Source organism: Bremia lactucae, linkage group LG1 (genome assembly GCF_004359215.1).
Source record: "Bremia lactucae strain SF5 linkage group LG1, whole genome shotgun sequence".
NCBI classification, from domain to species: domain Eukaryota; phylum Oomycota; class Peronosporomycetes; order Peronosporales; family Peronosporaceae; genus Bremia; species Bremia lactucae.
Genome location: NC_090610.1, coordinates 6,085,615 through 6,108,170, shown reverse-complemented (window position 1 = coordinate 6,108,170; position 22,556 = coordinate 6,085,615). Strand labels below are relative to the sequence as shown.

The 22,556-nt window shown below is 46.6% G+C and overlaps 8 protein-coding genes across 8 annotated transcripts; 5 read left to right on the top strand and 3 right to left on the bottom strand.

Annotated features, from left to right (window-relative positions):
* Positions 1–266: 266 nt before the first annotated feature.
* On the top strand, positions 267–858 carry CCR75_008721 (uncharacterized protein; the record flags this gene model as incomplete). The annotated part of the gene is made up of 3 exons (XM_067966771.1): positions 267–320; positions 341–447; positions 483–858. 3 exons carry the CDS (start codon positions 267–269, stop codon positions 856–858), a joined length of 537 nt encoding a protein of 178 aa, XP_067822374.1.
* Positions 859–2,330: 1,472 nt separating this feature from the next.
* CCR75_008720 (uncharacterized protein) lies at positions 2,331–2,846 on the top strand (the record flags this gene model as incomplete). The annotated part of the gene is made up of 1 exon (XM_067966770.1): positions 2,331–2,846. The coding sequence occupies one exon, from the start codon at positions 2,331–2,333 to the stop codon at positions 2,844–2,846; it is 516 nt and encodes a 171-aa protein (XP_067822373.1).
* A 221-nt stretch (positions 2,847–3,067) lies between these two features.
* Positions 3,068–5,758, bottom strand: CCR75_008719 (uncharacterized protein; the record flags this gene model as incomplete). Its single annotated transcript, XM_067966769.1, has 1 exon — positions 3,068–5,758. One exon carries the CDS (start codon positions 5,756–5,758, stop codon positions 3,068–3,070), a length of 2,691 nt encoding a protein of 896 aa, XP_067822813.1.
* An 81-nt stretch (positions 5,759–5,839) lies between these two features.
* Positions 5,840–12,513, top strand: CCR75_008718 (uncharacterized protein; the record flags this gene model as incomplete). The annotated part of the gene is made up of 2 exons (XM_067966768.1): positions 5,840–6,094; positions 6,165–12,513. The coding sequence occupies 2 exons, from the start codon at positions 5,840–5,842 to the stop codon at positions 12,033–12,035; spliced, it is 6,126 nt and encodes a 2,041-aa protein (XP_067822814.1). The 3' UTR covers positions 12,036–12,513.
* Positions 12,514–12,553: 40 nt separating this feature from the next.
* On the top strand, positions 12,554–13,253 carry CCR75_008717 (uncharacterized protein; the record flags this gene model as incomplete). Its single annotated transcript, XM_067966767.1, has 2 exons — positions 12,554–12,866; positions 12,900–13,253. The coding sequence occupies exons 1-2, from the start codon at positions 12,567–12,569 to the stop codon at positions 13,251–13,253; spliced, it is 654 nt and encodes a 217-aa protein (XP_067822816.1). The 5' UTR covers positions 12,554–12,566.
* Positions 13,254–14,447: 1,194 nt separating this feature from the next.
* CCR75_008716 (uncharacterized protein) lies at positions 14,448–14,981 on the bottom strand (the record flags this gene model as incomplete). The annotated part of the gene is made up of 1 exon (XM_067966766.1): positions 14,448–14,981. The coding sequence occupies one exon, from the start codon at positions 14,979–14,981 to the stop codon at positions 14,448–14,450; it is 534 nt and encodes a 177-aa protein (XP_067822817.1).
* Positions 14,982–15,565: 584 nt separating this feature from the next.
* On the top strand, positions 15,566–15,808 carry CCR75_008715 (uncharacterized protein; the record flags this gene model as incomplete). Its single annotated transcript, XM_067966765.1, has 1 exon — positions 15,566–15,808. The coding sequence occupies one exon, from the start codon at positions 15,566–15,568 to the stop codon at positions 15,806–15,808; it is 243 nt and encodes an 80-aa protein (XP_067822818.1).
* A 547-nt stretch (positions 15,809–16,355) lies between these two features.
* CCR75_008714 (uncharacterized protein) lies at positions 16,356–18,965 on the bottom strand (the record flags this gene model as incomplete). The annotated part of the gene is made up of 1 exon (XM_067966764.1): positions 16,356–18,965. The coding sequence occupies one exon, from the start codon at positions 18,963–18,965 to the stop codon at positions 16,356–16,358; it is 2,610 nt and encodes an 869-aa protein (XP_067822819.1).
* Positions 18,966–22,556: the final 3,591 nt, after the last annotated feature.

Here is a 22,556-nt window from a genome sequence, read left to right as displayed (position 1 = left end):
GAATAATTAATATTAAATAGCAAAGAAGTACAAAATTATTGTTCTCATTAATTTTGACTTAAATAGTTCCCTAATATTACGAAATTTAGTAATATTGATGGCCCAACTTCAACGCACTCTTTCGAATTAATCATCAATGTCGTAAAATGTCTAATTCATATTGCTAAAAATGAATGCTCAATCTATGCGTACGTCCAAGGCGGCGTTCTGACAGATAGCGATGGCGTGTACGGATATGGAGGTCAGGCGAAGCTTCAATTGATGATATGCCCACAAAGGAATCTCCACAAATGCGTGGTAGCGTATCATGGACTACGCTGGTGCGACGATGTACTCATAGAAGCAACTGGACGCAGCATATCGAGAGCTTACGGGCGGACTGTTCAGCAACCCGCATAACACTTCGGGCAGCGATCAGTTTAAATCAACAACTGGTGGATACAAAATGTTCGGCGCCAAGTATTGATTTTTTTCTCGGCAAGTGAAGAAGAGGACTCGCTCATCTTTACATCGGGGGCAACTGCGGCGCTTAAGCTTGTTGGGGAAATTTTTTCTTGGACGGCAGAAAGCACATTTGCTTATACGTTAGACTCGCATTCTAGTGTTCTGGGGAATCCGAGACACACAGCAGCAAATGGATTATCACTTAAGTGTGACGGGTTGGACGAGCTTAAGAAATTGGAAAGCGATACGGTGGTGGACAGGCGATTACTTAATAAGGCCGACATCAATTCAATAGAAAGGTCTTCAGTGAGTGCATTAAATATGTTAGCGTTTCCTGCAGAGTGCAACTTTAGCGGCTTGCAGCATTCGCTAAAGCTTGTGAGCCAAATTCAGCAGGATTCTGGAATACTATAACAAGAAGCAATTCGATTACAAAGTGGCTCGTACTGCTCGATGCGCCAAATATGTGGGAACTCACCGCTTAAATCTTACAAAGTACCACCCAGACTTTGTAACGCTATCTTTTTACAAAATGTTTGGCTGGCATGACAAACATTTATTTTCACACTGCGGCATTACGGATGTTGCTTTTTGAAAAACTTGCCGATTTAAAGCATTAAAATGGACATGTTGCATGCAAAATGTATGGCAACAATTGTACCACAAGCTCTTTTAAGCAAGGCCTGATCGTTGCTTACAGCGCTAACAGTAGTAGCCCGGGCTACAGCTTTTCCAACGTCTGCATTTGATCTCTATAAGCTCACCCTATTTTTTAATCAAGTCGGGTAGTCATAAGCGCTTGACCAGTAGGGCCAGCCTGTCCAGAGCGTGCTATACGACTGAGAATTTGCAATCGTTGAGATATCTACGGGTGATGCCTTAACACTTCACTCGTTGCCAGAACTATGTTTCTTCCACCCTGTCATCGTCCTTGAAAGTAAAACGCTCACCATTCTTTATTAGAAGGTCGGCAACGTTGATATACAGGACTTTAATGCGCCAACATCAAACTTTCAAACTCCGTCTATGGGAATTACAATAAGTCTACGCGCAGAGAGCCTAGATGTACAAAATTTGCGTAGTCTGCGCATTTGCAACAGAAATTGTGGTGGGAGCGATACTGGTGCTGACGTTTCGCAATAGCTGAGCTCTTGTCTTGGTCGGCAATACGCGCTCATACGAGTGTCCAATAGCCACCTCCGGGCGTCGAAGACGTGTGAGCTTGCGATAAAGGAAACGCTATCGAAATACGATGTCTAGTCCGAGTGCATCGAATCGACATACTGCGCCGTTCGACCTCCATCCATCGGCTTCGCTAATCAAGCGCAGTATCTGCTCATTTCTCGCCAAACCATTGCGCAATTCAGTGCAAAACTCAACTCTACCGATTTTTCCATTAGCATTAGTGAATATACATTCCGTGCCAATCTAATCGTTGATTGATGCACTAATCTCTTTGAGAAAGATACGTGGCGGGGTATACGCATCGGCAGCAGCAAATTTAGCGTTCCGGACCCATGCAGCCGTTGGAGCAGCTGCCTGCGAAACATGCCTGTATCTGGAGGCAGACATGTTTCGCAGGCAGCTGCTCCAGGTGCTTTCTGGCTACCGACGTCAACAAAGTAGCATCTTTTTTTGCCAGTTTATCACGGGCATGCCTATTATGAAAAGTTGTTGGCTGAGTGTTGGTGACCAGATTGAAGTTATAGGTAAAGTCCTGTAAAATTGAATAAATTCGCTGAGAAAAGCAATCAATTAGTTTCACAGTGCAAATCTTTAACGAGGTTATTTAAATTTTCAAAAGCAAGAGGTTTTTCGCTGTCATATGCTTCCAGCTTGCGAGCCACTCGCGTATTCTCAAAGCAAGACTCAAGAGATCAATAAAGATGCCAAACCCACAGGTATTTTTCGATATGACCGTTGGCGGCGAACCTGTTGGCCGCATTATTTTCGAGCTTTTTGCCGACAAGGTGCCCCGGACTGCTGAAAACTTTCGTGCGTTATGCACGGGCGAGAAGGGTAAAGGACCCTCTGGCAAGCCGCTGCACTACAAGGGCAGCGCCTTTCACCGAGTAATCCCCAACTTTATGTGCCAGGGTGGTGATTTCACGCGCGGTAATGGCACGGGCGGTGAATCCATTTACGGTGAAAAGTTTGCGGACGAGAACTTTTTACTAAAACACAAAGGGGAAGGTATTTTATCCATGGCCAACGCTGGTCCCAATACGAATGGCTCCCAGTTCTTTATCTGTACGGTCGAGACTTCGTGGCTTGACGGCAAACACGTTGTGTTTGGCCGCGTTGTAAAGGGCATGGATGTTGTCAAGAAAATCGAGTCGGTAGGCTCGCAAACGGGTCAAACCGCGAAGCCCGTAGTTGTCGCCGACTGTGGCCAGCTGTAGTGAACATTTCCGTGGCGCGTAATCTATGCGCATGCTTCATCTGGCTAGCTAAACGGATAATTGTTCTTTTTCTTGTTGTTGCCTTATATGTGAATTCTTACACGGTGTGCCCTCTTGCTTTCAATATGTTGGCTCGATCGCCAGGTCGACAAATACCTCTTTTACAGTTCTACAAATCAATCTTTTTTATGCGATGCATAATTAGATAATCTATTTAGTCGTTAAGGCTCGTTCTTGATTATGTGTTCACCATACGAAATGTCTGGGACAGCAGGGATCGTACTGCCACGTGTCCGGCGTTTTTTGCGGTATTGACTAATGTCATGTTCTTGAGCGGCAATCAACTGTTGCTTCAGATTTATTGGTGCGTCTTCGGTGAGGTCAAATATTTCGCCTTCTGCTTGGGCCCTCTTTATCCGATGCGTGATGGCTTCTTCGACTGACATGGATCCCTCGATCTGAAATTCCTCATTCTCAATCAAAACTCCACTTTCAGTTGGGGCATGCATGCGCACGATACGCCTAATGGGTGCATCGAATTCGGCACACACATAGGCGTCATCTCGCTTGCCGTCAAAAAAAATGTCGTCCGCTAAAACAGCTTTCGTGGTTGCTGCGTGGATGTCATCGTAAAGTGTAGCCTCGATTGTGTCCTCTGCCACGAACCTTATAACATTCACGATACTATTTTTCTGACCCATCCGCAGCACTCGACCAATAGCCTGCTGTTCCAGAGCACTGGCCTGCATGGGATTATATCCAACCGGATCTAAAAAAATTATGTGGGACGCAACCTGCAGATTTATTCCAGATGCGCTCCTGAGCGAGTTCAAGATGAGGACCTGAGTATCTCCGTCGCGGAAAGATGCAACATGAGCAGACTTCGATTCACTAGACTGGTGCTGAAGAAATACAGCACTGGAGATATTAGACTTACGAAGCGCTTTGTCCAGAATTCGCAGTGCTCGATCCCACATCGTAAATACAACGACTTTTATTGTTGGCAAACGGCTTAAATATTGCACCAACGCAAATACTTTGCTGCCGTATTCTGGCACCTCCTTTCCATTGGCTTCATCCTCGCAAAACTGTATTGAGTCGAAAAGCTCAACGCATTCGTTTATCTTATTGAGATGCTCTTCAACGACGGCGCGGGCACGCGGGCAACGCTCATTTTGAGAAGACTCCATTATTTTGGCCAACTTTTTGATCTTTTCCATTGTATCGAAGTGATTGAGAATGTAGTCTTCAATTTCAGCCTCATAAAATAAGAGCAAGTCAATTGGCTCGGGCACATTATCACCAGAAGGATTGTGCTTGTAGAGCATGCGAAAGCCGGCCTCAGTCTCTCCACTTTGATTGAAATATCTGCTTAACCCAGAGCTCGCCATATTCTCAAAACAATTCTGCACTGTAGCGTACGCATTTGAATAAATTGCGCGGCAGATCTTTACCGTGTTACGCGTCGCAGCCTCCACCAAATCCACTTCTTTTTTTCGTTTAGTGGCAACTGCCAGCTGCCGCTTCAAGTGGTAGATCTCATCGCGAAACACCTCACTAGGACATTTAATTTTGACCAGGGGCATTAAGTTGATTCTCGAGCCGGAATGGTCATGACCTTGCTCACGCTCAATGACTCGATCCGATATTCCTACATGAACACAACTTTGCCTCGCGGATTTGTACTGTTCTGACCACAGCATCTCCACAACAGCACTTTTACCAGCAATTTGTGCAGCATTGGTACTAGTTGAGTTGACCATGTCCAATTTTTCATTTGTTGTCAAAAAGCTGCTGACTTCCTCGGCAACTAGGTCAAATTCAGACCACTTCTTTGCAAGCACCAGATCGGCTTTGTACAACAACAGCTCCTTGGAGTGCAACGTCACAGGAATATACGTTTCATTAAGCTTGATTTTATCAGTGATAGCCTGCTGTTTCACTTGAGCACAATTGCGCAGATAAAGTTTGCGCTTAATTTCATCAAATGCAGGATCATGAGGTAGGAGACGTAACCTTTTGAATCCAAGCAATTGATTATTAGCGTACATTGAATCAGCTTTACCTGGAAATGGCGTCGCAGTTATCAGCCACACGTTCAGGCATCGATACGTGAGCTGAATGAAGCAATCTCGTGCGCTTTTTCCTGGCAATACTAAGTCCTGGACCTCCTCAAAAACAACGCGCCTCCAAGGTTTTTGAGGCAGATGCAGAGGCGTCACCCACAACGGCCCGCAATAGGCTTTGTGGATAAATTTGGCGGCACAAATGTACTCCTGCAATCTAATTGGGTCTATATTTAAAGGCTTTTCATTGCCTCGAGGTTCCGTTGAGTATAAATTTCCATATTTATAATAATGATTCCTGGACTTAATCGCTTCTTCTGCACTCACGAGAACCAGCACGCGATTAGATATACTTGCTTTCGTCGCTGGGTTTTTCTCAAGCTCCAAGTATTGTTTCAGTCCCAGCACAATATCCAATTCTTCATCCCTAATCATTTTTTTCACTTCCTCCTTCCACTGGGCCAGCAGGTGTGATGGCGCCACAAGCAAGTTGGCACCCGACGCGTAATCCCTCGGCTCACCAGCAATTAGCGCGAGCATCGTAGCCGTTTTACCCATTCCAATTGCATCCGCTAGTACACCACCATTTGAAGTATAGTCAATCATACCAAAATTGAACTTGTTCACGTTCTCGTCGCGCGCCTCAATTTGCAGCATTCGGTACAAAGAGCGGCTTTGATGCTCGTACAGCGGCATACTGACACGAAATCCCGCCGGCGTGGGCTCTTTAGGAGCATTTAATGGAAGAAATGGTACCTTAAAATATTTATCATCTGCTACGCGCGTGATAGGATTCGTTCCCACAAAAGCTTCGATTGACACTTGCGTGACGGATTTATGCTTCATGATATGCTTATGTGGTGTACACACATGTACAGCAGGTTACGAGGTTACGTGGCAAAGTTTGGACCTTCATTCTTGTAGGCCATGAAGAAGCTGCCACGAGACGTTGGCAGCCCCCCAGACGTCACCAGACGCTCGTTCGTCCAACGCACTGAGCCAAATACTCTATTTGAAGCACCCTTCGTCAATGCAACAATTGAGCAGAACGAGCCCCCTGCCCCGCCGCAGCAGCCTCACGCACCACAACCTTTCGGCGTTTCGGCGAAGGGTCCCATTAATACGAGTGTGGGAACAACAAGACGTGGTTGGAGACCAGGAAGTGTAGGAGGACGCCACGACGTACGTTCCAGTGGTGGTTTGTCAGCAAGATTTACTGTGATGTAGAACTAATTTGCGGTATCTTTCGCAGTCGCCGCTTTTCGGCAAGCATCGGAAACGCCCATCGTCGTCATCTATAGATAGCAATGTAAGCTGGAGTGGTAGCGAAATTGATGCTCTAGGCGGATTCGGCGTGCGCAGCGAGCAGGATTCCAGACTGAGCTGGGCTTCATCAGTTGCGACTAAAGAAGCAGCATCGCCTATGTCACAACAAGATCTTGCTCCAGCTGCAGCTCTTTTTGGTGCATCTTCCACAAAGCGTCATTCACTCCCACTAGTTACTGTAAGCGGAGAGCAGCAGGCAATCGGAGGTATAGGCTGGATAAATGTTCAGCAACCAAAGACGCCATTGGAAAATGACAGAGACTCCAGTGCTACACAGCACTGGCGCATGGATAATTCATTGGATGCGGGAAGCTACGCGGTGCATCGTGCCAATAGCTCAGAAAATGTCTTTGCCAACGCAACTTCTCCCAGGTATGATGAAGAAAAGAATGGGCCACAGTCTTGCCCTACAACAATAAACAACTCAAATCAGCTTCATTTTTCAATTGATAAGCTTCGTCAACTGCGTAGTAATGAGCTTGTCGCGTCGAAATTGCTGCCCACTCGCGCGAGCGTGAACAGTCTTATGGGTTACGTGCGAGAGCTTCAACTCTCGGAGTCTTCTTTACGTAATCAATTAGTGAGGACGAAACAGCACACGGAGGACGAGTTATCTCAGTCAGTTTCAAGGGTTCAGGAGCTAGAACGAACAATGATGGAGGTGGAAAGGGACCGCATGCTGGCTTTGCGAAAGCTGGAAGAACAAGAAAAACTGATTCGCACTCTTGCAGCCAAGTTGAAAGAAGCAGAAATAACTCCGACGAATTTTAGCACATCCACCGGCATTGATGAGCTACCGCCTATTAATGAGGAAGGCAGTTTTGATGCAGACACCGAAAATGCAGAGAAATCTGTCCCGGCGCCAGTCCCTCCTGACCATCCCAAGTCTCCCCATGAGCTGCTGGAGCAGAAACCAATACTTACAGATTCTCACAATCAGTCGTCAAATCTTACCCAAGCTGTTCAACTGGCGTCGCCTCGGTCACCGAGTCGGCCACTTTGGGATCCATGGGCGTCTGGGGGTGCGACCTCAATGAAGAATCTTCCGCCTGTGTTTTCGATTGGTTCCACAAGTGTGGTTCAAGCAGCATCACAATCGGCGTCGGATGCGCAACCACCCGCAACCAGTACAGCACTAAAAGCTGCTCGAGGTTATGAGCTCCAATCGGTCCTGATATCTCCGCGCCAGAATCAAGGTCAAGCTGAAGTAGCTGAAGCAAATTTTCGAGCTTATCAGATAAAGCTTCAAGGATCTTTCAATGAAATGCTGGCACCGGAGGGTATTGATTCCGAACCATACGTCGGGGCGTGGCCGTCTTCAAGTTTGCAGCAACGAACCAGTTTTGTTCCGGAAACAAAACGATACGGTGGGCAGGAACAAGAAGACAATTTACTAATGCAGCCTTCGTTGCAGAATCACCCTATGCAGTTCGCCGACGAAGTTGCTATTAATGGGAATGCACAAAATAGTACGACAGAGATAAGCAGCACAGCAGACGCAATTGCAACGAAGACTTCCTTTCAGCATGAAGAGAAGCTAGTTGCGACCTCGTTTTCACCGTCTGTGGATGCTAGTACGGTTGTAGCTAGAGCAAATGAAAAAGGCGTGACTTCTACTGTTCCTGCTAGCCTCCCCGACCATACTTCTCCTACAATGTCATCGCAAGACTTTGATATCACCACTGCTTCAATAGACGCTGTTGACAAAAGTGAGAGTGTTGAAGGCGCACAACTTCAGGCAGCATCGAACTTTGACGCAGCCAGTGATGGCATTATTGCGGCTACCTCGCCCCCAACATCTTCAACTACAAGGCCAATTTCGAGTGACGGCGAGAAAGCCTTGCTTTCAAAGCCACTTTCGCTAGAGGCATTGCTAATTAATTTTTACACGGAAGTAGACGAAAAACGACTGAAAATGGCGGCGGTGTACTCGAAGAGATATGCTGGTCGCGAAAAATGGTTGTTTGCTGAGCTAACAAAGCGATACGGTGCTGCGAGAGTTGCTGCATTGAAAGAACAGTATGAGATGGGTATGGACGCTGCTACAAGCAGCAACACTAGAGGCGGCGGCAAGATGAATGAAATTGCTACTAATTCCAACCAGCTGAAATTTGGCTATCGCAATCATCCTATCAGCAGTGTGGGCTTTGGCGCTGCTGGCGATTCTTTTCAGCAGAATAATGCGCGCAACTTACAGTTTAGACAGGAAGCAAAAAAGTCTGATGCTCCATCTAATTTAAGTAATCCGAGTTTAATGCATCGTCAGGAGCAGGCTCCGCTCCGTCGCCATCCGTCTGAGGGAAGCGATTTTTCTGGAAGTGACCACTTAAAGTTTTCGCAATCGCCACAAAAATTTCTTGAAAGGAGAAACTCGACTGGAGTTGGGTCAGGCAACCCACTTTTGATGAAAAAGTCAACATCAGCTCAACGTGATGAGCCAATTGATGCATCTAGTCTGCTCTCCTCTTCCCTCCAAAATGAAATGCAGACAAACAGTGATGCGTCGTTGGGACTTCGTTTACGTCACAATACGTCTAGACCGAGTACCCAACACCAGAAGGGTGATCTTCCTGTTGTTACTTTGGAAAGTCTTCTTACGGAACTGTACAAGACTCATCAGCCTGACAAGCTCAAAAATGTTTCAACCGTTGCAAAACAGTATGCAGGAAAGGAACGTGAGCTTATTAAATTATTGAGAGGCAAGTATGGGGCTCTGAGTGTGAAGCGGCTGGAGGAAAATCTTGAGACGCTCGAGCTTGCTCACCGCGCGCACACCAAGGGAAAACGTGCAGGCAGAAAGCGCGGCTGTTTTATTCGTACAATCTCGCTCATGTTTTCGCTGTCGTTGCTACTATATTTTTCGTTTGGTGCTGTTTTTATTAGTTTTGTCGTGTTGGATGCGTGGGAGTGTCACACTTTTGATAATGACGAGAAGGAGCCGAAGTCCGCTGAAGAGTGTGGTCTTTTTAGAAAAGAATTGAAGTCATTTACGTACCACCGTGTTGCAGACTACGTAAGCCAGTCTTATTCGAATGCTTGTTTCTGCGCTGAGTGGAACGAACGAAAAAGTATGATGTTATCAAGTTTTTCCTTCGATGAAGTCGTGAACATGGCAAAGCTAATACCATTTTCACCTGACTCGTTTGGGAGGCCGTGGATTGCAAGCGTAAAGAAGCAAATTCTATCGCAAGAATCTTATGACTCCTATGCGAAGCCTGTGATGGATTATTCGCTAAGTGCTGGGTTCAACTTATGGACTTCTGTTCTCGAGCTCACAGATTATTACAGTGCGCCAGAGACAATATCTCATCACGAGGCAACTTTACAAGACGAAGTCATGAATGCATCTGTTATATTTACTGAAAGTGAACGAGTTGAGCACATGCAGAAGCAAGTTGACGTTAGTATGGAAAATACGATTCGAATTGAAGCTAAGGACCAATTGACGGATGCGACGGAAGAAGTAAATGCCGAACGTTTTGAAAAGGAAAGTGATGCCGAACATGCAGATGGAATGACTGTTAAAGCTGGAGCAGTAATTGCTGAAAACGTTAAAAATAAGGAGAACGTTGGGGTCGCAGACCAACAAAAGATAATCGAAGCAGCTAAAGATTATTCGACAGAGGAAGGCGTCAACATGAAAGACAAATCTCACATTGGTGAGACTGACACTACTGCGAAGGCCGACACATCAGAGGAGGACGTTGTATTCGAAAGGTCGGCAGCTAAAGAAAAAATGAGCGAAATATTGCCTTTTGAAGCTGACGTAGAGGTTGATGCAAGGAGACATGTCGACGTGCTTGAGCCAAATGAGATGCCACCATTAGAAAAATTGAAGCTGGAAGAGATTACTGAACTGACTAATAATCTAGAAAACGACGTCACAGAAATCATAATGGAAGAAAACGCTGCAAACGTCCAGGCTGCTGGGTCCGTATATGACGAAGGTGTTGAGGAATCGTATCCTGACAGCGAAGAGCTAGATACCGCATTTGGTATGAACGTCGTGGTAGAAGCTGCGTTGGATGGTCTTGATGGATTTTTATCCGAAGAAAAGGCTGCACTGCTCACTAATGTCGTGAATACAAGTAATTTTCATGAAGGTGTTGGCGTAATGAACCCGGTAATTGTGTCTGACGCTGCTAGGAAGAATTTGTCTGCTGTGCGTACTGGTGATTTGCTTTTTAATAAAAGGGAGGATAATAAGCCGGCTGTGGACTTTATTGGTGACAATTCTATTATGTCGATTAATCTTGGTTATGAAACAATTATCGATTCGGATAACGTTCTTGGCGATGTAGAGGCGAAGGAGTCAAAGGCAGTGGCCGCTGTTGTAAGTGAAGACATTATAATATCAAGTTCGAGGGGCACCGACTCCACAGCAGGCGTAACAGTAATACAGACAGATGGCCGCGTTTTGAATGAAACGCTTGATGTCGAGATAAATGATTTTGAGAAGGCAACTCACATCGAAAATATGGAAGGGAATAAACGATTTGAAGATGCTACTAGCGAACCACTTGTGTCTGACGATATTTACAACGAGCCAGTTTTTGACGTCTTAAGTGAGAATGACGAGGATGCTGCTATTATGATTGTAGACAACAATGTAGAGAAGAGCAATTTGGATGCCGGCGAAATTGTGGAAGAAGAGAAAGCAGCTTTCGACGGAGAAGGTTTTGCTCTAGTTACAGCAGATTCCGACCGATCAGTGGAGGAAGATGCCATGAATCCAATGCCTGAGTTGCCAAATGGTTCGAACAATAGTGACGAGGCAGAGCCGTCTGACGATAATGATCTAGAAAAAACTGCTATGAAAACGAACTACGATATGTTGGATGAAGGAGACTCGATTGCCGAGTCTATTGCACCAATAGCATCCGTTTCAGGCAATGGTGTTGTAAACTTGCATGACGATAATTTACAAATTGTCGAGGCTGATATCTACGAAATGGAGTCGGCTATTCTAGCTGAGACTGACGAGGGTGAGCTTAAGTTAAAAGACGAGGCAGCTGATGAAACGGTGGTGAATGAATTTGTAGACGATACACAGAAGAAGTTTGTTGATTTAGAGAGAAATATTGGCGAAGCGAGTTCTACTGTTGGTACAACTGTTTTGATTGAAGCTGAGCAGTTAAGTCCTCCATATGAGACTGAGATGGAGAGTTCTGGAAGAGAATGGAACGCGGAGGATGAAGGTGACATGCACGATACCAATTTGGATGCTGACACGTCAAATCAGGCCGAACACGATTTTTCCGAGATTGACATACTCAGCCGTCCGACCGAGGAATCTGTGGCGACTACAGCTACAGAAGACTTTATAGACGTAAGTCTATCTGTTGCCGATTATCGTGAAAAAAGTCTTGGGCAAGATGAGGATGACAAAGATGCTAATTACGCTGGCGCAATAGAAGCTACGATTTTATTGGAGGATAACGACAAGTCTGAATCTGCATCCACAGAAGCGAGTCTTAGTTCTTTTGTGGGTGAAGAGGTTGATGCTAGCGAAATTCAGGTGTCTCAAGCCGTAACAGGGCTGGCAGAGTTAGTGGTTGATGACTCTATAGAGGTGGAAGAGATAGAAGCTAGCTTTGACAAAGATGCTATTATGACTGACGAGAATGAATCGAAAGAAACAGTATTTGACGAGTTCCTTGCTTCTGCTAGCGGGGTGGAAAATGGTGGTCTTGTGTTTGCAGTTAATGAGGTACTTGCGCGGCTTGTAGAGCCTTTCGAATTGGCAAAAACGACTATGGATAATAATGTTGCATCTAAAGCAGAGGACGAGCTTTGACCAATCCGTGATTTTTTTCTGCAATTGATAAATATAACATAAATTACGGTAATGCGTACAGAGCTATTTTTGATTGATTGGGTATCAACGACCATAAACAATAAGAAAGCTACCTTGACAGGTGCCGATCGGTGTAAACTTCCTAAATTGATGAAGAGGTCTATAAACGCGTCAAAATTTTGAAGGATTGGCTCTCCACCTTGAAACCCTCTGTTGTCTAATATTCACTTTTATGGATGAACCAAACACGGGTTTTGTTGGCACTTCGAGTTATGTACTCGGCACGCCGGGCGCAAGTGCCTTGGCGACAATTATGACAAGCCTTTTAAAGAGGTTATTGAGACGCACAAGCAATTGAATAAGCCAGTGCGGGCATCTTCATGGTTTAATCAAATTCTTGCAATTGAAATTTCAGGATAAATACAAATTGCCAGTCTAAATCGAATTCAAAAAGAAAATATTTTTATCTACCACAAAATTGATTGTTTCTGGAGTATTTCAACAAAACTTAAGGCTTCTGACACTGTAGCTATGGACATGCGTGATGTCGTTGCACAGGTCCAGACGCTTGAGGCGCTGCGGCTCTTTGTTGCCGCGTTTGATGCTGGCCAGGTTGCCCCCAAGCCGGCCCGATTTCGCATAACGCCGGACGCCGTGCTGGATGAAAATACACCGAAGAAGATTTTTTATATCCAGCAAAAGCAATTCTCTCTACACCGGCAGCGTACGCTTCTGGATGTGCGCAACGAGCTACCAGTGGCTACGCTGCGCCTTAGCATGTTTAATCGGACACCGACCTATAGTGCCTATCGCAACACGGAGCACGAAGAGGTAAGACCTAGACTTTCCTATTAAGAATGGAAGATATTAATGCATGTCTTTTTCGAAACCACGAAGACGCCTTGCTCCTTTAAGTTTACTGTCGACGATATATCAGTACGTTCTGAGTTCACGGACCTGGTCGGTGGCCAGCATTGTACCATCGGTTGTGACTTCTCTACGGTCAACAGCGACTCGCTTACCTTTTGGCTAGTCCGCGGATCAGGAGAAACGATTGACGTGCAGCAGACCATCGCCCGGCTTAATTATATCAATAAGGGCCTCGAAAATATGAGTGTTGTAGTGGATATAGCCCCAGGAGTGGATCAGATCATGATGATCCTTATCTGTATCGGCTTGCTCGATGAAGGCGTAGAAGATGATTCCTCGCTAGGCTAAATTATAAGATAATGCTTGCCTGCTCGAATGATCGCAAGACGATGCCATTCGTCCACCATGTGTTCTACCTAAAATACCATTGCCCAAGTACCGGTGACATGACATGCAAAAAGCTGCTTAGGTTCCGAAGCGAAAGTTGAGCGTGTGTCGAATAAGTGGTAGCATTCGACGGGATTCATTTCATGGTGATTGCGAGTTATTCGTGTCAAGAAAGTCTTCCTATCTGAACAAAGATTTGTCAAGAGACCGGAGCTTGCGACGGTATTTATGTCGAAATTGGCTTTGTAGAAGGCTTCGAGTTAATGTTATTATTGGTTTGAGTTCCTTCCTTCAGACATGTCTCTATTTCGATAAATTTTTCGCAGCAACGCATTTAATAACCAGTCGTATGGCGTTGGTCTTGTAGCCATGGCAGAAAGCCTCACATCAGACGCAAGTCTGCGAAAGCAGTTCCTGCTAATTTTTAGCAAATTTGCACGTTTGCGGATGCAACCTTTTTTGCCTCCATAATCAGACTATAAGTTGTCCTTTCCATCAAGCAAATGACGAGCAGCAAGCTGACCATTAAATTGCGTACCACCTTTAGTTTGTTGGCAAGTGCATTAATCGAATTTCGAGAATCTGGATTGAATCAGCAGTCGAATTATACGAAACAATAATTCTTTTAACACCGCAAATAATTTGATAAAGGGTGAGGAACACTGTTAAAAAAGTATTTTTTTTGTTTTACAAATTACTCGTTCTTAAGTGCTGGTGCTTTTTAACGGAAGCATTTTGATGAAGCCGTGCAGATTTAATTTGAAAGCCAGTTCACAATAAGATAACTTTAAGTACCGCAATATGCGACGCGGCAATCAGCAGATGCGCAAGGTGATAAAAGGAAATATTATTCTAGGGTTAGGACCCGACAGCTGCCAGCAATCACTGCTCTAAGTCAGATTATGAATTTAATAATTTGGCCTTTGTAATTATGCAACGTCTCAATCGAGTTGTAGAAGTGGTTGAAATTAAGCGAAAGGTGCGTAAATTTTCGATACCAGCAAAATATTGATTCGAGCTCTTCCTTAGCTGACAACATTAAATAGACCATCAAATACGGGCTTTTTGTGAGTCACGATATGAGATTGTCTGTCGAATTTATTACGTTAAGGTAAATAAAGGAGCCCAAGGGCCATACACGGTGTAATAGTTTCTTTAGGCGCTTTGTAACGATGGGTGATGTATCGGCAGCAACGCTGCCTTGGTGCGCCCATTTACACCAGGACATGAGTAGTTAAGTTTCGTGTTTGAAAGCATAACTTTGAGGTTCAGACACCTCAGTGCATTCAGCTCCACGTGATGATAGTCGTGGAGGTCATGTGAAAGCTCTGTCACCGACGGATATAATACACTGCTCGCTTGCGCGTCGCACTTCTTATTGTGCGGCGGCGGCGTCCGGCTACGTACGGGTAGCGTAAGCTCGGGCATAGTGTCGTGCAGATCAATATCTTCGACACGCAGAAGCTCTGACGCTGACTGCATATCGGCACTCAAACGCTCCATTGGAAAGCCCACGTTCTCGTCGCCGCTGCAATCGGAGGCGTCAGGGTCCATGCTGCAATCTTCTGCGCTTGGATTGATAGCCGAAAAACGATCTGACAGGCTGTGTTCGGCGCTTTCAGCACCCTTTTGGAAGGGGCTGCTGAGGTCCAAAGCTACAAGGTTTAGCGATCCAAAGTTGCGCTTCATGACAGTTATAATTGTGCGTGTGTTTAATTCTAATAAACAAAGAATAGTAGACGCGCTCAATCCCACACGCGCACGAACGACACTTAGCACCGAGAGAAGTCACGCAAACGACAGGATCAGAACCGGCAAGCAGCGGCGGCTCCTTACCAGACAGGAAGCAGGAGACAAGGACAGAAAGCAGGGCCTAAGGCAAGGTTCCGACTGCTTTTCATTCGACGTTGGAATTCCGTGACTGAGCGTGAAGCTGCTACACGCCGCCGTCCAGCGAATGGCGACAGCTGGCTTGATCGCGAAACAGTCGGGTTAGTTCAAGGAGCGACGGGGCGCGTACATGTAAAACTCATAGCATAGAAAACGCCTGTTTCCCAAACTTACGCTGGTCTTGGGCGCTTCGCATGGCGGAGACTGCTGCGAAGGTTGGAGCCTCAACCCTTGTCAAGGCTTTGCACAAATAAGCATGGTTTCCGGCAATTAGCCCATCTGTTGCTTTTATACGGATCTCTTAACATTTGGAGGGCTGCATGATGTCCTGGCTTTGACCCTAGCCAAAACACGTCGCACATATAAATTCATGATTTTGCATGATGCACGACTGCACAAGTTCTAACGAGGGCGAATTGCAGGAACCTGTTGCATTTCGATTGGATGTACAATGGCACGAATTTCGTGATTTGAGCCATTTGGGTGGAGGCGTTTCGGCTTATTCTGTGACTAACGCACGACACAGGATTGTGGGATTTCTTTTAGCCACGCATGTACTGAGGCGCCCAGTGACTGGCACGCCCGCGGATTTTCTCAAGACTGAGGGTAAGCCAGTCAAATGTTGACAACGCGAAGTTGGTTGGAGCCCCCCTTTACTTGAACATTCAAACTTCAAGATACGACGTGCGGCAACCGATGGATTTTTCGCATGCAATTTAAAAGCTGCCTAGTTTGCTTTCAAAGAGAAGCGATATGGACGACTAACGTCGAATTAATTTTCTCTCTTAAAAAGATGCGCATGTATTTTGAGCGACAATGTCTTACGTCTCGATCGCTATTTCCGAAGGAATTAGACAGGTAGATAGCGCTAATTCTTACGATTCACACATAACTCTGCTAGTTTTGATATGCTCCAATATCTATGTCACCCGCCACATAAGGCCAGGCAATACTTGGCAACAGTAGTGAAAAGAAAAGAAACCAAAGTTATTTATTATCGAGGTGAAAATGTGAAACCGGGTTCGGTACAGCTTGTGGCTGCGCTTTTTCAATAATTAAAACCTAAAAAAGCAACATAACGAGCTGCTTTACCTCAACTAGTTAAGATATTCCGCGTCTGCTACCTGCCGCTATCTATATCTTCGTCGCCATTAATAATTTCCTGACACGTACCTACTCCTTCAATTGCTGTACATTTGAGCTTAGATCGTCCAGCAGGACCTTTGTATTGTCAATCAGTTGTGTCTCCGCCCGAAGAACGTCAAAGCACATTTTCTTTTTCTCGTTCGACAATACCGATAAGCTGCCACTAGAGCTACAGGAAGCCCAACAATGATGCGGAGACGACGCCGAGGGCACTGCGCTCTCCAACAACCGAACCGCACGTTGGCCTTCCACGGTCATCTCTGCAATTCGAGGCTTCATACGACGGACTTCTAGCGCCATCAGCTCCAACTCACTCTTAAACTCACGTTCAGCACGCGACAAATGTGGTTGATTTTCCTTTACTGCTTGAAGGACTGCTGCTGCGCGCTTGCTTAGATTCTGCTGCACAGCCAAAGCGCGCTCTGTTTTTTTCTTGAGATTTTCCATCGACGTTCGAGCATCGATGGCGTTCTTCTGAACGGCAACCACTTGTTTAAGCTGCATTTCAATCATTGTCGTGAGCAACTGCAACCGATCGTGCATACTTTGGTCCATCTCGTCGATAAACTCCACGTCCTCATATAAAATCTTGACTCGCTCCAGCACAAAGGCAACTACAGCGTCATCAACCTTGTGCATTTGCGTGTTGCCGGTCACCCTCGTCCCACGAGCACTAAGAGCTTCCAGTTTTTCCTCAACAATTTCTCCAAATGCTCGAATGTTGCCATCATTTGACGTACCGGTCGATGCCACAGCGCATGATTTTGATGAAGCCAGTGACGCTAACGTACTAGGCAGCATCTTTTGAACATATCCATCATCGTTGCTATTATCCACAAGCACTCCTTTAAGCAATTCACTCGATGCGGCGCTCATATTAACAATTTCAAAACTTCCAGATGCGAGGCGCAGTAATAGCAAGTGGCCAAAGTTGACATTCTTCACGAGACGAGCACCAACAACGTTGGTTACTGCAGTGTTTAGAGTATCATTAATATTCGGAGATACGCTGAAAATGTGGCGTACAGAGCTCTTTGGAAGCGACGTAAACTGTTTGCCCGAAGCAAGAGCGGATACCCAGTTTATATTAATTACATGTACGCCAGTCGAGTGTAAGCAATAGACAAGTCGTGGGTCAGCAGCGTCTCGTTCAAGTACCAACTTGCCACCTGAATCGTCAAAACCGAGGTTAAGACACTCGAGCAACAAGGCCGGAATGTAGCGATCTACTACTGCAGTTGCCAATTGGCGGTTGCTTTGCCAGTGTGGTCGGATTGGAGCATCCAATAGTATCAATTCCACGTGACCGGATGCGAACGTACGCATCAAAAAGGGAGACGTATTGACAGGATGTTTTTCCACAAAGCTACGTGAGCCAAGTGGCCCCACAAGTAATGACGTCGCCCAAAACCGTTTTGATGTGAGAACTTTTTCTTCCAACTCTGATTGAGGAGCCACCTTCACAGGCCCTTGTAGAGCTACTGGCCACGTGTCTGGCGAGATGCCGCTCATATGAGGACTTAAATAGTGCATCACATTCGCATCGACTGAAATGTCCTTTTCATTCTCTATTTGCCCATTAGTGGGTCCCCAACCTTCCTGTAGCCAGTATTTCTGCGATTTCAGTTCACCAAGACGAGTCTGCAAGTTACTTCCAGAACCAGAAGTTTTAAACTTCTGTTTCAAGATGGCAATCTGCGCGTCTACTTCAGAGCTTAATAGCTGAAGAAACCCCTTGCTGACGCAGCATTCATACGGCACCAACGGGCAAAGCGCGTACACGGCGCCGTCTGATCGAAGCACGTAACACGTGAAAGCGTCCCAAAGTTGCCCCACCTGTATCTGTGCCGCCTGTTGGAGCTGGATCGACGCACTAAAGCAGAAATGAGTGGTGAATGCTACAGATGCACGAGTCTTGGTAGGAAAATCCAAGCGGTGGCGCTGTTCAGCCTTAGATACATCATGCTGTGTGTTAAACACCTCGAGCTCTTCCGCGTCAGACAGCACTACGACGTGCGCATCACTACATGGGTGCCACGCTGCATGTCTTACAGTACTAAAATAGCCCACGGACCTTACTGCTGCCACAGAATGCTCGCGCGAAATCATGACGACGCGTTTGCTAGATGACACGAGCCGCTTGACTTGCTCTGCGATGTTGTCGTCTTCCTGAAGCTCATTCATTTGAAGCAACACTTCCTGTTCGCTGCAATCTTCAAATCTTACTAGAAATCGTTGTGTGGCGACGCGATCGGTCTGGCGCTGCAGATGTGGTGGTTTAAGCTTCTTCATTGAGGGTAAACGAAAAATCTTGACCCAACTCTTGGCTACGAGCAACACCTGTGAGCCGATGGCGTTAATCTTGACCTGTTCCACCTCAGCCGCCTCGCGAGGCTGAAGCGATGGTTCAAGAGTCACGTGTCGCAGCAATTGTTCCTTGGCTGGCTTGACTTGACTTTGCAAGATATTCACCAAAAAAAGCTTGCCGCTGTCGGCCCACAGCGCTGCACAACCGTCAAACACGTCAAACGTCTGCAAATGTGCGGCTGTCCGTAAATCCGCGTAGTTAGGTGGGATAATGGATCCACATAGCTGTAAGCTATTGCGAAGTGCCCAGTCGTCGTCGGTGTGTGTCATACCGCCCCGACGTTGACCACAGAAACGTTAATCAAACTTGCTAAATAGTGGACTACACTAGATTGACCTCAGTTTCTATATTTTGCATCTACTTAAGTAAAAAATCCCACCTTGACTCTTCTTTTACTGGGTCGACGAATATGTATCTGTCGACGTGATTTTACCGTCACGAAAAAGAATTATAAAATTTAGTTTGGAAGAATAATGTAGGTCTGCAAAGTACATGCAACCACCGGAAGAAAATTTGAAATATCGAAGCCACTCTAGACAAGTACGTGCAACACCCAAGATGTGTAATTTTCTTTGGAGGATCGTGGTCCAGCCAACGTAACGCTGGTTCACGATAAGTTGCTCATAACGCCACCGCCAGATACAAATCCGGCGGCCGGAATCGATTTTTGAATTAGCTAGGGTAAGATTATAGATTAAATAATTAAATAAAGTGCAGTTCCCTTTTTAATCTTAAAGCGTTAACTCCATTCCTAAGGCTTGCGGATTAATCTGTAAGAGATAGAAGCCTTTCCAAGGTATATACTCTTGGACACTTGTTGCCACTTGGTTTTACAAACCCCTGAATCCCTTAAACTAGGAGTATTAAGCTTTAATAGCTTGCACGACTCCCTGATTCGTTAAACTCATTCTGTAGGCGGGCACGTCGTAATGCGGCCACGCTCTACTTAGACACACACCCTAGAACAGCGAGGAAGCGGTTAAACCTGCTTCTCTTGCGTGTAGTGAGGTCGTCGTGGTGGGCGCGCAAGCGACCTCACCCAACGCACTAAGTACTCTGCTGGTTAAGTGTCGTCACGGGAGCGGTAATCCGTCTTCTCGTGCGCACTTACCAAGTAGAAAGTAGTTTTCAGACTGATTTATATTTAATAGAATTAAATACAAATACCTATTTTTACCAATTAAAATGTTATCTCTATAGATAACATTTAATATGTATTGCGAGCGTATCTTTCTAGATACCTCGCGTAACGGATGACGCTGGGCGTCATCCCTCCTAATCACTTTTCAATTTGCTGTGGCACGAACCCAGCGATTTGAAACCAGCTTTCTGAACCAAGCGTTTAAACTTACGAGTGCGTATGAGTGGCGGCAACGGCTCCTCTCGGGCCGGCCGCCCCCCCAGGCCACCCGACCCACCGGACGGGCTCCCCACTTCTGCCTTAGCCGCTCCGAGTCCTCCAGAGCAGGCGGCAGCGGCGAACCGACTTGGGGAGGTAGAAGTCACGACAACGGAAGAGAGTTTGGACTCCACCCCAAACACTAGCGCAGGTGCGACACTGCCCACGGCATGGACATCTGAGGAAGCAGCTCGACGTCTGCAAGTGCGCGCAGAACAGGATGAAGAGGCAGCAGCTGCAGAGTCGCAGATGAAGAGGCTTTATCAGATAGCGACGAGTGATTATCCTCTGCACGAGGACACGGCGTTGCGGCCGATGTTGGAGGAGGAGCGCGAGGCTCTAACAGCTTATGTGGAGAGACGTTTGGAGCTTCCTGGCCCCCCATGTTCCTTGTGTGCACCACACCTGGCCTACAGAGAGCAGCAATGATGGCATATCACCATTCCAACGTGGAAGGGGTGCTAATAGCAGATCTCTCCGCCAGAATTCGACTGGGTAAATTTATCCCACGAAGGTCACTGGTACGCGAGCTAGTAGAGGCTAACGCACGCACTGATGCTACTAAGAAGGTGATGGAGCAGTTTACTCGAGCAGCGCAACGCGTGGTGTTTGACGGGCAGCACACTCTTACCTTCACGTTTATGTCTAAGCGGGCGGCGAATGATTGGGCGAACAAGGAATTTAAATTGAGAGACTGTATTATCAAGCTGCAAAGGGCGGAGAATAACATCGCCGGTACCCGATCCTCCCCGCAAGTGACCAGATACTATGCCGTCCGAATCCTGGGCACAGAAGGATTGGATCCGATTCTTCTCCGAACCGTCTTTAGCCAAATTGCGGGCGAATATATTCTGGATATTCGACACCCTGGGGTACAAGGCTTAAAGGAGCATGACAATGACTAGTGGACGGTCATTTTCTCCTCTACGGAATGCCCGGAGCTTCCGGTCAATGTCACTTCACTAAAAATTGGGGAGCAGACAATAATGCTACATCACTTTCAACGACTGGTAACAGCTCCGTGTCGTACTTGTTATAACCTCCATCACACCACAGCGAAGTGTAGGGTGCCAGAAGAACGTATTGAGGAATTGCGGGCGTCGAGACAACGAAAATACGTCGGCACGGTACCTGATCAGACAGTTGGTCTTTTGACAACTGCACGACAGTGGAAGATCTGGACTTAGCGCTGACAGCATGGACGGGTGGACTAGTGGATCTTCTCACGGAGGACGAGTGCTTGAGCCAGTTGAACTGCCAGAACGACATAATCAACGACACACGAATGCACCCAGAGGAAACCAAAGCGAACATATGCAACCGGATGAAACTGGATGGACTGTCATACGGCGCCAGCAGCGCCAACCTTCACAGAGGCAGAAGCAACCATCTCGCAGCACCGGAGGACGGGGCCTCAGAAATGGGCGACGCCATACACCGTCAACACAGACATCTCAACCACGTCAGTCCGTGCTGCCGCAGCAGCATGATGCGCAGCAGGCGCATCACGGGGGAGCTAAGTTAGGTACGCGGAGTGGATTAACGGTACTTCCACCTATCGCCACGGAGTCACAAGTAGCTGTGGGGCGCTCAGGTACTGGTTTAGTGCCGAGCACCAAGCTCTGTTGACGAAGGGAGACGGCGGGAAAATGCTCAAGGTTTGACACGCAAACTTATGGATTTACGATCCATCGTAGCACATATGCGGAATTTGAAGACAGCTCCGAAGATGAAGACGATTACGAGGATGTCCAGTCCTTTCCGACGCAACAAGCAGATATACAACAAGATGGAGCTACGCAGGAGTCGTCGTTGGAGGGTCGGAATGACGTAGATATGGATGCCTCTAATGAAGAATTAGTCACGCCCAGTCAACAAGTTCTTACTCTACATGAAGAATTGGAGATACAGGAGCCGACTGGGTCTGACGCAGTCATGTATGGCCCTCCATTCGAGTTGGGTCCGACACCCGTCACAAACTGGGTACAGCTAAATCCAAACGATCCTACTAGCATTGAAGTGGATGATATCGAAATGGACACATCTATTAGGTCGACGACGCGGCCCTGAATATGGACACCGGGGAGGGCTTCGAGATCACCAGGGTCCAAGATCCCAGTTCTCCGCCCAGGCAGGTGTCTGACTGGATCGGCAGCCTGCACGGCACGCCAGTCAATGTTCCATCCAATGGTCAATGCCTACTTTATGCCTTCTTCGCGGCTACTACAAACGAGCTCGCGAACCCATTTAAACAGTCTGCGGATCAAACTCGGGCTATTTTTAACATCAAGCATTAGGCCATAGATATCATACTGGCGAATCTAAGATGTGATGTTCAGCTAAAGCTCGTGGATCCGTACTTAGAACTGGAGAGAATGTATCAACATGCGGTGGCCCCAGCAACGACTGCTGCCGTTACTGCGGCATTGTACGCACATTTTGCGGTCACACGTGCTCAGTG